Source organism: Talpa occidentalis, unplaced genomic scaffold (genome assembly GCF_014898055.3).
Source record: "Talpa occidentalis isolate TD23 unplaced genomic scaffold, MPIMG_talOcc4v2.1 talOcc4.10, whole genome shotgun sequence".
Classification (NCBI taxonomy): Eukaryota; Metazoa; Chordata; class Mammalia; order Eulipotyphla; family Talpidae; genus Talpa; species Talpa occidentalis.
Window position 1 is genome coordinate 90,876,732 of NW_023600993.1, and position 13,412 is coordinate 90,890,143.

Genomic DNA, 13,412 nt, shown 5'->3' on the forward strand with positions numbered 1-13,412 from the left:
GCGATTGGTCGACCTGGGGGGTGGGGCCAAGATGCTCCGGACCAATTAGTGGGGCCAGAGACGCACCAACGGGCGAGGCGCCACTGGGTCACGTGCGTGGGGCGCCGCGGCTGCGCCGTGCGAACTCTCGGGGAGCCCGGGCGCTGCGAGTTCTCGCGAGGAAGGCCGACAACTCGTCCGACGTGGCCAGAGGCTGGACGGGACCCAAGGGAGCGAGGGAAGGAGGAGCGCCGGGAACAGGGTACGCCCGCGTCCCTCCCTCGCCGAGGCGCGCGCTGCTTCCCAACTCGGAAGGGGCCTCCCCTGGGGCATCACCCCGTCTCGAGCAGCTGTCAGGCGGGCTCAGCGTTAAGTGGGGCGCCCGAGGCCGCCCTTCTTCCTAGGCGTCCGAACCCGCCTGGGCGTCGCGAGGGCCTCTCAGGAGCGGCGGAACCTCAGCCCCGCGCGCTGTGTGGCCGGGTCTCGACCCTTCCCCTTCCACGTTAGCCCCGCGCCACGGAGGAGGCGCCCCTCGGGAACCTGAGGCGCGTCCTAGGAGCCCGGCGGGCCGGGACAAGCGTCAGAACAAAGACGGCGCGCGGGAGGGGGGTTGGGAGGGCCCGTGTCGGCGCCCCGGAGGACCTCAGCCTCCGCTCCCGGTCTCCATGGAGGCGGTCGCCATGGCAGCCAGATGCGCGTGATTCGCTCCTCCGCGTTGCAGCCGAGCCTGAGGCTTCGCCCTCGGGTCTTCAGGGGTTCCAGCGGTGGCTTCGCCGCCCGCCCTGGAACGACGTGCCCTCGCCCCGTTTTGCTGACAAGGCAGGTTTCCTCAAATGCCCGCAGGAGCAAGCGGCTTCCTCCTTCCAGCAATGAGAGGAGAGACAGCGTGGGCAGCTGAGAGCCACCTTTCTAAAGGACCCAGGTCTCTGCCTCTTACTCTCCTGCCTGGATCCCTGTGACCTCCTAGCCTGTGTCCTGGTGTCCAGTGTGCCCGCGCTTGGCAGATTTATCTTCCGAGGTTGTTTCCATCGCGGCCTCCCCTGCTGCATAGTGTTCAAACTCTGACAGCCTCAGAGAGCCTTACAAGCTTTTTAGCAGCATTTTGGATGTTTTGTGCACACTCTGGCGTTGGAGTTGTCCTCCAGCACAGGCATTGGAGAGAAGCACATTTTCATTCCAGCCCACTCATACCAGGTGCTGCTTTCTCACCTTAAGTTTTTATGTGACCCACTGTGCTCCCCACCCCATTGTACTCCCATGTCTGTTCTATTCTTCAAGGTCTAAAGTTGGCAGACTATAAACTCAAAGTAGGCTGCAAATGTATTTTATTTAGTCCACATGGGGCTTTAAAAAATTTTAATTCTCCTTTGTCTTCCTCCTCTTCTTATTCCTCTTTTGAAATACCAGAAGATGTTACAACATGGACATCCCAGCCTGGAGAATATGAACTATTGTGTTTGCATCTCTGCTCCATCTCCTCCCAGAAGTAACGCTGTCCTAGATATTATCCCTTTTGCTTTTCGTCCTTGTGGTGGCCAGCTTCTCAACTGGCTCCCAATGATCCTTGCCTACTGGTGATATTCACACCCATGTGTTCCTCTCCCCTTGAATGTGTACTGGACCTAGTAACTTCTAACAAACAGAAAATGACAGATGTGATGGTTGTCGCTTCATGATTGCATTAGATGAGGTTGTAACTTCCACCTTGCCAACTCTTTCTTGCTGGCTTTGATGAAGTAAGCTGCCATCGTGGAGATGGCCACATAGCCAGGACATGAGGACAGCCACTGTCAACAACCAACAAGAAACTGAAACCCTCAGGACGCACAGGAGCTGAATTCTGTTAATAACCAAGTGAACCTGAAAGTGGATTCTTCCTCAGTCAAGCTGTGGTCTCAGACCACAGCTCTGAGACCAAGGAACATCTGTAGCTTTTTGAGAAGTGTATACAGTCATGCCTGGACACTTGGCCCACAGGAAGTATGAAATAATGTGTGCTGTTTTAAGTCACAAATGCAGAAGTCACTGTGACCCTCTGCAAAGAGTAAATACTTCATGGAAGTAAAAACAGCTGGTTTATGGAGCTCACCCCGTCCATAAGCACATTATGCAGACCTGTGATTTCCTGTCAAACTGAAACTGATGTGTCTACTTGAAAATGAGGAAACAGGAGAATTTTCCTTGTCAGAGAAAGAAAACAACGCAGAAAGTTACACAGTAATAGGTAACTAATATAGGTTCTCTTCTGTTCTTTTGCTGTTTACAAGTATTGCAGTGAACATTGCTGTACGTGTCCCAGAACACAGAAGCTTAAATTTCCCCTGGGTATATGCTTAGGAAGAGAATTGCAGGATCTTAGAATTTGCAGATGTTCATTGTCACTAGTTTTCAGTAAATGATCAAAGTTAGGGTCACCTGACCATGGTGTCTTGGTCAGGATTAGCAGCCAAGGTTGGCCTCAGTTCATAGAAGCTGGAATCAATCTGTGGACAGGATTCAGAGTCATGTGGAGGACACATTCAGGTGTCAGTCCACGGGCAGGGTTGAGGTGAGTGTGTGGCTACACTTGAGACTCTGAGGGTAGGGTTGTTTTTCCAACGTGTTGGGGGACACTGTGTGGGTTTGGGGGTAAGTCTAAGATCAGTTACAAGTCAGACTGCCCTACTAAGCAAGACCTAATCCCTGGTGATATTATTGCCTAATAGAGGCCACCCAGGACCCAGCCACCTGCAGGTGAGACCCACTTTCAACCGACGCAGCTTTTTAATTCAGGGGGTGGGGGTTAGGAACTAGCTCCCTTCAGAGATCCTGGCAAAGAAAAAAGGCAGGCACAGAAGAAGGCACAACATCTTTAATGGGGGCAACCTGTCCCATATCCCCCAAACATTCTCAAAGGTACTCCACAAGAGGGGAGGGTGACTGGGATAGGTGTGTGGATGTCGTCCCTATCCCTGGCTAAGCCCCTTCCTCTCTAGCTGCTGCACTCTCCAGCCTTGAGCCTGATCCCAAGTGAGTGACTGGGAGGGGCAAGAGAGCTCCTTTGCTGCTAAGGGCAACTTTCCACGTGACCCAGGGGTTGGAGAACTAGCCTGGATGGAAACGGCACTGTCCTCAGAGCTAGGTGGGCACTTAGTTCTAGGGGTTTGGACTGAACTGGGGGACTGCCTCCCTGGGCCCAGCATAGGGAGCACCAAGGCTGAGGCCCTGGTGCGGGGCACAGTTTTGGGGTGCATGCCAGGTTTCTGCACATGGCTCCTGAGTTCTGGAAAACGGTCCATTCTCCTGACTCGGATGGAGCAGGAGGAGATGGCTTAGTCCTGGGGCTCATCTCAGCGGGGTCCCCACATACCCCTATCCCAAGGGGGGAAGCTCGCACCCCAGGAGGTACATTGGAGCTGATGGCTCTGCCCACCCATTTGGCCTTCAGTGGGTGGGTGCATCGGTTTTGTTGGTCACTCAGAGTCGGGGGTTTTAGCTGGTACTAGGGCATCCCCGCGTGGCTCCCAGCCACCGCTCACCGCTGCTTACGCTCCGCCTGCTGGAGCCTTCGGGAAAGGTCGTCGATGCGCACGTTCTTGAGCTGGAGCAGGTGCTCCAAGCGCCTCACCTTCATCTGCAGGACCTGGGCCACACCGCAAAGAGGTCAAGCCCCGACTCTCATTACTGCCACCCAACTCTGCACCTTCCCTGCGCACCCTCACCTGCACTGTCTCCTGTGAAGCCAGCAGCTCCTGTTCCTTTTCAGCAATCTGGAGGACGAAACTTGGATCGCCCTGCAGAGCCTGGCTGTATCTTGGAGGATGGGGAGCTGGCAGCCGCACACCCCTGGTGTGGGAAGCAACTTAGCAGAGGCCTGACTTCGGCCCCACCCTCATCCTTCCTATGTTCACTGTTAGGTGTTTTCTCCTTCCCCTCCCCCCCTTACTTCCTCTGGTCCCAGACTTTCCAGACACAACCTGTCCCCACCCTCTCCTCTCAGTTCTTTGTAGGGAGATCGCCTGACCTGATGAGGTTAAGAACTCCCAGCTTCCTTACCTGAGCTGCCCCCCTTCCTTGGGGTCCAGAACACCTTCCCCTGCGACCTTCTGGGACAACCCTGAGCAAGGAAAGTGGAGGAATAACAATATTGGAGCCCTATTTTCCTGTCTTTCCTTCCTACTCCCCAACCACCCACATAGAAAGGAAGGACAAGAGGAAGGTTTCTCCAGGAGGAAGCGAAAGTAAAGGCCACTTTACCCACATCCATGTAGCCAGTGCCATCCTGGGGAGCCAACTCCTGAAAGAACCCCAGGGACCCACTGTGAGTTAGGACTTGCCATCCTCAAGGAGCCCCATGTCCCTTCTGTGGTCCCCCAGGTCAGGCTCCCTTCTCCCATACTTATTGCCAAGGACTTTCTACCGCATGGGAAGCTCCCCTGGGCAGTGGGAGAAGCCTGAGGCGGGGGCACCTGTAGTGAGCCTGTGCCCTGCTTCCTGCGTCTCTGCTGCCGCTCCTCCAGGCGCTGCCTCAGAGGAATGAGCACCAGCTCCACCACGCCCGGGGCACACTGAGCAATCTTGCGCATCACGTCCTCTGGTACTGAGAAGTTCAGCTTGTTCAACACCTTCCTGGGGAGGTAGACACTGGAATGGTGGACTGGGTTCTGGGGGGAATGAAGTAATGGGGGGGTGGGGGGGACAGAAGGGCGTGCAGCAGTTGCAGTCCTAAGCACACCACCCTAGGGGAAAGGACGGGCATTGCATCTAAGCCCTGTGCTTGGGTGTCCGGAGGTTCCTTGCCTCCACAGTTAGAGTGCTTGCTTTTATTTTATTATTTTTTAAAGATTTATTTATGCATACAAGAACTGGGGTACAGGCCAGAGGTGTGGGGGTGAGAGGATTCACCAGAGCCAGAGCGGGGAGCAGAGCAGGCAGAAGGACCGAAGTACACTGCTGAGGGGAGCAGCGGCCGGCAGGAGAGGTCTGCGCACCATGTGGGCCCCTCCTCCGGTGGCCAGGGAGCAGCTGGGGATTGAACCAGCGCTGCAGAGGCTGCGGGCAGCTTCGCAACCCAGCGCTCAACTGCTGCGCCACCGGGGAGGCCCAAGAGTGCTTGATTTTAATATCAGACATTGTCTGTTCATGTTGTCTTCCCCACCTTGTCGCTAACACTGTCCTAGCCTGGTGGGTTGGGATAGCCCTGTGCCTGTGCACCCAGGTATTCTGCTACCTGTTCAAGTGACCCCAGTTGCTGAGTTTCTGCTGAAGAGAGTTGGCAGGAACATAATTGTGCATCTCCACCATCTTGGGGAAGTAAAACTTGATAATTTCTGCGACCAGGACTGAGGTGTGGAATGGGAGCAGACATAGATGGTGGGGGGTTGATAAGGGAGAAGGAGAAATGCATGAGGTAAGAGAATGGGATGGGGAGGTGGCAAAGTGGTGGGGCCAATTGAAGTGGAGTTGTAGGAAGGGGAAGGGTGATAGGGAAGGATAGGGTGGACAAGAAGAAAACAAGATCAGTGATGGACTAGAGACTAAACTTTCAGCATATCCCAGAGGCACTATATCTGTTTCCCATTAACTTAGCATCTGAAAACAGGTCTCTGGTACTCTAGCAGAGAATGAACCTCCAAGATAGCCTTTCAAGAGCCTGGAGCCTCACCCTAAGAACTCACATTGACACACACGCACACTCCAACTCAGGGTCCCAGGAGAGAGGCACAGACTCACACAAACAGACACCTATAACAAGGTCCCCCTTACAGATATGCACATAGGACAGAATGTATAGACACACAGGCACATGCACAGCACACACAAAACCATACAGAAATGCACATACACATACTTCCATTACTGGTATTCCAAGAGACAGTCACATATGAGCCAATATATACACGGGGAGACTATGCATACACTTCTGTCATTGAAATTCCAGGAGAAACAGTCTTAGACACACAGATACACAATCACAAGGAAAGCACACGTGTACACAGCCCCACTACATGCTACATACAGGACAAAATGTGTCAATACACATATGAACACGTACATGCTCAGACTCCCACAAGAGAGAATCTCACCCCCCCACATACACACACTTCTATTAAAAGTCCTAGGAGATAGACAAAACACCTGTTACATACACACAAACACAGAGATATGAATACACACAGACCCCCTTCCACATAAAACACAAGAAAGAACACGGACAAACAGGATACACACAGGCGCGCACACATACACTCTCGGGTGCACACCTCCGTCACTGAAGTCCCGTGAGAGATTTCGCTTGGGCCGGGAGAGAGGGATGTTGTCCACCCACAGGTACAGCTGGTGTAACGCCTCCTCGTCCACGTTACCCGCCATCGGCGCCCTCAGCAGACTGTTCCAGCCGTGCAGCGTCCAATCCTAAACTCAAGACACCTCCAGCGCTTCCTCTCCCTCCACTGCCGGCGCCCACACCCGCCTCTACCTCTCTAATCCTGACTCTTGTCCTAGCTGGGAGCAGCCATATTGTTTTCTGAAGCCATGGCAACCATCAAGTCTCCGAGGAGCATGGGCTTCTGGGAGTTGTAGTTTCTGCTCCATGACCTCCTCTCAGGATCGACCTTTGAAAAGATGGCCTTGTCTTCCTCGCTCCCCAAGAAGGAATCACCTCTGGGCCCACGCCACAGACTGACCAGCCATTGGCCTGCTCTGGGGCCTGAGAAAGCCAAGTAGGCCCACAGAACCCACTGCACCAACATTCCCAAGGCTGAGACCCCTACCCACTTCTGGGTCCTTGGCAATCAGTTGCAAGTGAAGGGAGCATCCCAGTGTTTGTCAGCTTTAACTGGGAATCCGTTTTAATGACCAGTGCTTCCCATCTGGACTGTAACAGTCTGTGTGACAGCCTCCTTGCCAGTCACTCTCAAGGTTCTGTGCTCATGGGGCCATCACCAGTACCCACCCTGCCTCCACGGCAGTGTCCCATGTGGCACTTAATACGTAACCGAGACTCTCAGGAAGAACACCAGAGCTCAAGGTTAGCGTCTTGGCAGGTCATTTAACTCCTTAACCCTATTTCCTGCTTTGTGAAACAGAGACAGACCTTACCTATTTGTCCCAGAGGGGTGATAGAAAAAGGATTTATAGAAGACCTGTTATTTGTGTGGGGACTAGGAAAATGGGAGTTGGTTACAGGTATAGGAGCAGTGAGGCTACTACAGACACTTCCCTTGTCTCCCTCCAGAGAGCTAGGGTTACAAATTGGTTCATTAACAGTTCCTTTTCAAAAGAGCACTGCCTACAGGAGGGTTAGGAATATGGATCCTTAGTGAAGGGGTACAGGGGCACTTCCAGGGTTAGTCCCTAGAGAAAGCTTGCTTCCACCAGACTAGCGGTATGGTTTTGGGTATGGCTGGACCTCTCTGTGCCTGTTTTTTCATGGTTTTACCTACCTCAGAGGGGCTTTGTGAGCATCTGACGTGCTTAGCACAGCGCCTGGCATACAGCAAGGGCCTACCTGGTAACATCGCTTGGTATTATCATTGACGTGATCTCAGTTCCAGCAAAAGAGGTGTTCTTGTTGATAGGAGACACACGAAAGTGATTGCCTTGTTGGTATGTGAGGCGAGGGACTAGAGTTGGTCAGGGACACTTGGGGAGGCTTTTGCTCCCACCTGCTTACTCCAGGGCAGGTCAGGGTCGGCTTGGCTTGCTGGTCTCCTCCAGAACTCGGATGGGCTCCAGGGTGGGGATTAGTGGAGGTGTCAGGGGAATCCCAACTACTTGTCACTGCCACTTAGTTTTGAAGCCTTCAAAACCTGGAGGGGATCCCTGAATGCTTAAGGTCCCGTGTGGAACCTTTGAAACCTTCTCATTTAAAAGTCATTCAAAGCACCTTGCCTTTCAAGAAGGAACCACACCCATGGCAGGTAAGGGACAAAAGATGACCTGGATATCCCCCCCTTAACATTCCAGGGTGGAGAGAGGAACTGCAGGGAGGTGGGGGAGGGAACCACAGGGGTGACATGCCAGCCCAGAGGAGGTGGGAAAACCGGTTTGGGGCCCAGAGCTGCCGGCTGTGTTCAAGCTAAGGCCTTTTCCCCAGCTGGCACCAGCGGGGGCCTGAGGGCCTCAATGAGGGTGGGCCAGGAAGGGAGAGGCTGGGTCCTGAAAGAAAGAGGGAGTTGGGCCAGCAGAGGCACCAGTCCTCATCTTTGGACTGGGGGGCCCCCTGGGCCATGAATGGGGAGTCAACTCATCCTCAGCCTCTTAGGGGTGTAATCCAAGCCCAGCAATTCCATGGGCTAGTCATTTCACCTTCTTTCTGCCACTGTCTCCAAGGACAGCCACCAGGCTTGGAATTGCCAATCACTGAAAGGCCTAAAGAGTTCACCAAAGGTAAACCAAGGAGTGCCCTGCAGGCTCCTCCAAACTCTAACCTGGACCAGAGGAGCTGCCCCCACACCCTTCTTTCTGCCTCTGACTCCACTCCTGCAAAGAACGTCACTATCAGACCTCCTTGATAAGCCTAGATGCCAGGTGCCTGGAGCTCAATTTGGCCCAACAGGACTGCTAGCTCGCTCCCTCCTGTCCAGCCACCTGACCCAAGCTTTTCTCTAACCCCGCAACAGTGCAAGGCCTGGCTTCCGCATACCAATGTAGGTGCACTGAAGACCCCTTCCTCCCCAGCCTAGATAACATTTAGCTATGGAGGAGGCCCTGCACCCCAGTCAGGGCCTAGGCTGTGGCCACCTTCTCAACACTTGCTTCCATGTCCCACCAGAGCAAGGACTAAAGGGAACCGGGAAGGAATGTTTCCCCAAGACAGACGCAAGCCCAGACCATGAAGGATGCACCCTTGGCTGTTAAAACGTTCACCCCCCACAAAAGGGGGGTGAGCGGATTTATTGAATTCAGACTAGGAAAGGAGCAACTGGATGGCTGGACTCTGGGCCCAGCCCCAGGCCCCCTGCCCAGGATAGGGCCCTGCCAGAGAGGGATGAGAGGCATGGGGCCTGCAGCTGCCCACAAGGGAAGCGCCCATTATCACTCCCCTGGAGGGCCTCTTGGGAACCTCCAATCTGGAAAGAAGACCAAGGGCCAAAGTAACATGGGCTGGGCCAGAGAAAAGGAACGGGGTGGTAGGGAAGCAGGCAGAGGCAGGCTCAGGAGCCTGTGGTTAGACTGTGCTTCTCGAGGTGGCCTGGGGCGGAGGTGGGGGGCTGCCAGCCTAGTTGGGGCCTAGGCTGGACCTTCCTATGGAGCCCTTCCCAGAATGGCTTTGGGGTCCCCCCCACCAATGACCTGATGTGGACGGCAGAGGGGAGAGGCACTCTCCGGCCAGGAGCGTCCAGGGCCCATCCCTGGCTACGGCTGTGGCCTAGTCCACTGATGGCATGGTGTGGTAGCACCGGACAGCTCCCCCACCCTCCCCAGCTGGTCCCCCAAGCCCAGGGGCAAATGGGGAGGAAAGAGGATTCTGAGAAAGAGGCAATAAGCAGGCAGTGAGGCTGACCCCAGCCCTGGGCCCGAGAGGTGACTGGGCCCATCGCAGGGCCAGGGCGACATTGCTGGAGGATCTGGGGCTCCCTACTCTGACCCATCCACAGCGGTGGCCCAGAGTCCTCGCTCGGCCCTGGGCCGGTGCTGCCGCATCCGGGTTGGGAGCACGGCGAGGCCCGTGGCTCAGCTCTGATGTCCGAGACCCCGAACTCCCGCCTGCCTGGCGTGGTTCTTTCTGGTCACATGGATCAGATCGTGTTCCAAGTGGAGGATGTGGCTCTGCACACGGTCGTCGATGGGGAAGGAGGTCAGGTACCGCTTGACCATCGCAAAGTAGGCCATGGCCTCCCCGAAGCTGGGCACGGGCACCTCGTCGCCGTCCTCCTCGTCCTCGTCTTCGTCGTCCTCGTCCTCCTCCTCCTCGTCCTCCTCCTCACTGTCCGACTCCGAGTCCTCCTCGCCTTCCAGGAAGTGGAGGGTGGGGCACTGCGCCTCCTCCTGGGCACCGTAGCCCCCGAAGCTGCCCCCCGCCTCCACCACGCCCTGCGCCCAGTCCTCGGCCTCCAGGCCCTCGGAGGAGCTCTCCTCCTCCTCCTCGTCCTCGTCCTCCTCGCTGTCCTCCTCGCCCTCCTCCTCCACCTCCTCCTCCTCCCCCAGCTCCTCCCCGACGCCCCCTTCCTCCTCCTCCTCCCCCTCCTCCTCTTCCTCCTCCTCCTCCTCCTCCTCCCCGCCTTCCCCCTCCTCCTCCTCTTCCTCCTCCTCCTCCTCCTCGTCCTCCTCCTCCTCCTCCTCCCCCTCGCTCTTGAGGGCAGTGGTGATGGTGGCATTGGGGCCGCCCCCGAAGCCGGCTTCCCGAAAGCAGGCAGCGATGTCCGCGGGCTCCACGGCCTGCCAGGCCGCGGCCACGAAGTGCAAGGCCTCCATGAGGCCCAGCTGCAGGCCCGAGCGATCCTGGCCCTCCAGGGCGGCCATGGCCTTGAGCAGCATGGCCTGGCGGTAGTGGCCCTTCACCTGCTGCACCACGCCCCGCTCCAGCGGCTGCACGGTGCCCGGCGGGAAGAAGGCCAGCTGCACGTGCCGCAGCCCCGAGGTGTCCAGGGACTGGGCGGCCAGGCGGCCGGCGAGCAGCAGGACGCGGCGCGACTCCGCGGCCATGCGGGTGTCCAGGGCCTTCAGGTACTTGGCCAGCGCCTGCGTGGTGACGCCCCCCTTGGAGTTGGCGGTGTAGTCGCAGGGCAGCCCCGCCTGGCCCGCGCGGGGCTTGGCCGACTTGCCGGCCACGAGCGGGGGCAGCTTCTCGCTGCCGTCGGCGTTGGCGCACAGCAGGACGCTCAGCCGCTGGGTGGCCCGGCGCGCCCGCCCGTCGCCGCCGCACAGCCCCGCGGCCTGGTCGGGCAGGAAGTCGTACCAGAGGCTGGTCTCGATGGCGCTGAACACGTCCTGCGAGGCGTAGCCCTCGGCCACGGACGGCGGCTGCTCCTCCAGCGCGCGCCAGCCCGTCGTGCCCCCGCCGCCGCCCTCCGAGGGCACGGCGGGCGGGCTGGCGGGCGCCGCCGGGGGCCGGGCGCCGGCGCCGCGCGCGCGGGCGCGGGCCACGCCGCTGCAGGACACCACGCCGTGGCGCCGGCGGAAGCGGTCCAGCCAGCCGTTGGAGGCGGTGAAGTCGTCCATGCCCAGCTCCTCGGCGATGCGCAGCGCCTTCTCCTTGAGGATGATGCCCTTGACGGGCAGGCCGGCGGCGCGGATCTGCTGGAACCAGGCGATGAGCAGCCCCTCGAGCTTGTCGTAGGGCGACAGCTTGTTGGTCTTGCGGCAGGTGGAGGCCACCCCGTACTTGCGCTCCGACGCCAGGATGGCCCGCTTGTTCTTGAGGATGGTGCTCAGCGTGGACGGCGGGATGTTGAAGCGCCGCGCGATCTCGCCCTTACGCAGGTCCGGGTTCTCCTCCACCTCCTGGATGATCCGCGACTTCTCCCGGAACGTCAGCTGCCGCCGCTTGGGGCCCATCCCGGCGCGCCCCCCGCCCCGGGGCCCGGCGCCACCGCCGCCGCCCCGGGGCGGGGGGCCCGGGCCCGCGGCGGGGGGCACCTGGCGGCCTCTCCCGCCCGCACGCCCCGCCCGAGACAAAGCGGCTCGCGGGGCGGCGGGCGGGGCGACGACCCGGCCCGGCCGGGGGCACCTTCGGGGGCGCCGGAAGGCGAGGCGCGGGCGGCGGGCGCGGGCGGCGGGCGGGCGGCGGGCGGGCGGCGCGGGCGGCAGGAAGTGCCGCGGCGCGGGGAGCGGGGCGCGCGGCGCGCGGCGAGCAGGGCGGAGCGGGCGGAGCGGGATCTCGCGGGAAGCGCGGGGACGCCCGGCACCGCCTCCCGCCCTCCGCGCCCACCCCGCTCCCGCCGCCCGGGCCGGCCGCGGGGGGCGCTGCGGCCTGGCGGACCCGCCGGGCGCCCGCGCGCCGGACCCCGCGGGCGGGCGGGGGGGGCGGCAGAGCCCGGCCGCCTCCGAGGAAGAACAGCCGCGCGGCTCTGCCTTTTATTAAGGCGACAATAATCCAGTGTTTTCCCAGAAACTGAAAAATACAGGAAACTAAAAAAAAAAAAAAAAAAAAAAAAAGCACCTTTCACCTCAGCACCTGGAGAGATGGGCAGGTAACATCTGATACAGTTCCTTCCAGTCTTTTCTCTAGGCGCATCGGTTTTCTTTTAAAAAATTTATTGCATAAAACTGGCAGCAGACAGTGGAGACCGTATAGCTGGCATCGCCTGCCGTTTTACCTGGCATCCAGTGATGAGAACTTTGCCATATCGGTAAATTACTGCCAACATGCTCTTTAATGGCTGAATATTATTGCCATTATAGACGAGCACCAATCCAGGTAGCCTGTTGTTACACATTTAGGTGATTTTTATAAGCAGGGGTACAGTTTTTAATCTATTTGGTCGTGATAGCACTATCCATAAATAACACTGATACCAGGTACTTCTTCACTTTCTGGACTTTTCCATGCATATAACCATAAGTGTATGTGCTTTCACTTACAGGAAGGAATAACGTGGTGTATCTATACATCAGTAACCATGCACGTGAATCTCTGAAGCCTCCTCCTGCAACAAACACATAAAAGTGACAAAGTCTTAAACATTGAATATATTGCAGTTTTTAAGAAGTCTCTTAGGTTAGCAAGAGGGGAAGGCTGTGAAGGGGGTGGTGGGCAGCGCTGAAGACCTGGGGCTGGCTGAGTCTTCAAGACAGTGGGTATAGACAAAAAAGGAAAGAGAACCAAGGACAGTGCCCTCCACACTGCAACTTAAGGACGGAGAAAGGAGGAGGAACAGTTGAATTGGTAGGAAGAAAGCCAACCTGTGTGATGTCCTGGAAGCCAAGGGTAAGTCTCTGCTGTTTTAGTGTATCTTTCTCTCTTCCTGAGTTTATTGACCTTTGGGATCCTGTGACTTTCTAGTCAAATCCCTTACCCACGTTGTTTCTCTTGTATTTGTCCTTTTGTTCAGTTTTAGCAACTCTACATGTATTCTGAACATTAAATAAACTTTTGCTAAGTGTATTGCAAATGTTTTCTCCCAATCTGCCATTTGTCCTTTAACTTAGGCTAGGTAGTCTAAGATAGGAGAAGTTTTTAATTTTTAAGTAGGTGGATCTGTTCATTTTTTTTCTTCCTTTATTACTTCCAGGTTTTGTGTTTTACTTAGGCAGTTCCCACCCTGAGATGTAAAAAAGATATTTTTCTAATTACAAAGTCTTGAAGAAAATGTGGGAGACCGTCTCCTGTAGGAGCAGATCGATGCTCAGTCACTGGAGAGGTGACTGTAGGGGCTCCTTCCTATGCATCTTCAGGAAATCGTAGGTTCCTCGTCCCCTCGTCCCTTCCCACGCATCCTGGATTATAATCAGTGGCTGCTAGAGTGAATGGACTGATTGGTGGGCTTTTTTTTTCTTTACTGCACTGA

At 56.9% G+C, this 13,412-nt stretch overlaps 2 protein-coding genes and 1 long non-coding RNA gene across 7 annotated transcripts; 1 reads left to right on the forward strand and 2 right to left on the reverse strand.

The window, feature by feature from the left end:
* Positions 1-131: 131 nt before the first annotated feature.
* LOC129146121 (uncharacterized) lies at positions 132-4,595 on the forward strand. The gene is made up of 3 exons (XR_008552604.1): positions 132-241; positions 1,387-2,203; positions 3,599-4,595. It is a non-coding gene; the product is annotated as an uncharacterized LOC129146121 (long non-coding RNA).
* Positions 2,808-8,770, reverse strand: SPEF1 (sperm flagellar 1). Of its 5 annotated transcripts, none has more exons than XM_037498439.2 (8): positions 6,222-8,770; positions 5,189-5,300; positions 4,428-4,587; positions 4,216-4,255; positions 4,015-4,075; positions 3,681-3,804; positions 3,498-3,601; positions 2,808-3,261 (listed from the first exon to the last, which is right to left on the reverse strand). In XM_037498439.2, exons 1-8 carry the CDS (start codon positions 6,328-6,330, stop codon positions 2,925-2,927), a joined length of 1,047 nt encoding a protein of 348 aa, XP_037354336.1. In that variant the 5' UTR covers positions 6,331-8,770; the 3' UTR covers positions 2,808-2,924. The 5 variants fall into 5 exon arrangements, with proteins under 5 accessions (XP_037354336.1, XP_054553513.1, XP_037354344.1 ...); XM_054697539.1 differs by having other exon boundaries at positions 3,081-3,265; XM_054697538.1 differs by having other exon boundaries at positions 5,189-6,264.
* Positions 8,771-8,809: 39 nt separating this feature from the next.
* Positions 8,810-11,716, reverse strand: CENPB (centromere protein B). The gene has a single exon (XM_037498426.2). The coding sequence runs from the start codon at positions 11,458-11,460 to the stop codon at positions 9,637-9,639; it is 1,824 nt and encodes a 607-aa protein (XP_037354323.1). The 5' UTR covers positions 11,461-11,716; the 3' UTR covers positions 8,810-9,636.
* Between the last annotated feature and the right edge of the window lie 1,696 nt (positions 11,717-13,412).

Coding starts and splice junctions, on each gene's coding strand:
- CENPB (XM_037498426.2), bottom strand. CDS start 11,460: ATGGGCCCCAAGCGGCGGCAGCTGACGTTCCGGGAGAAGTCGCGGATC.
- SPEF1 (XM_037498439.2), bottom strand. CDS start 6,330: ATGGCGGGTAACGTGGACGAGGAGGCGTTACACCAGCTGTACCTGTGG. Junction 5,301..6,221: donor ACGGGACTTCAGTGACGGAG/GTGTGCACCCGA, acceptor TCCACACCTCAG/TCCTGGTCGCAGAAATTATC. Junction 4,076..4,215: donor CACTGGCTACATGGATGTGG/GTAAAGTGGCCT, acceptor TTCCTTGCTCAG/GGTTGTCCCAGAAGGTCGCA.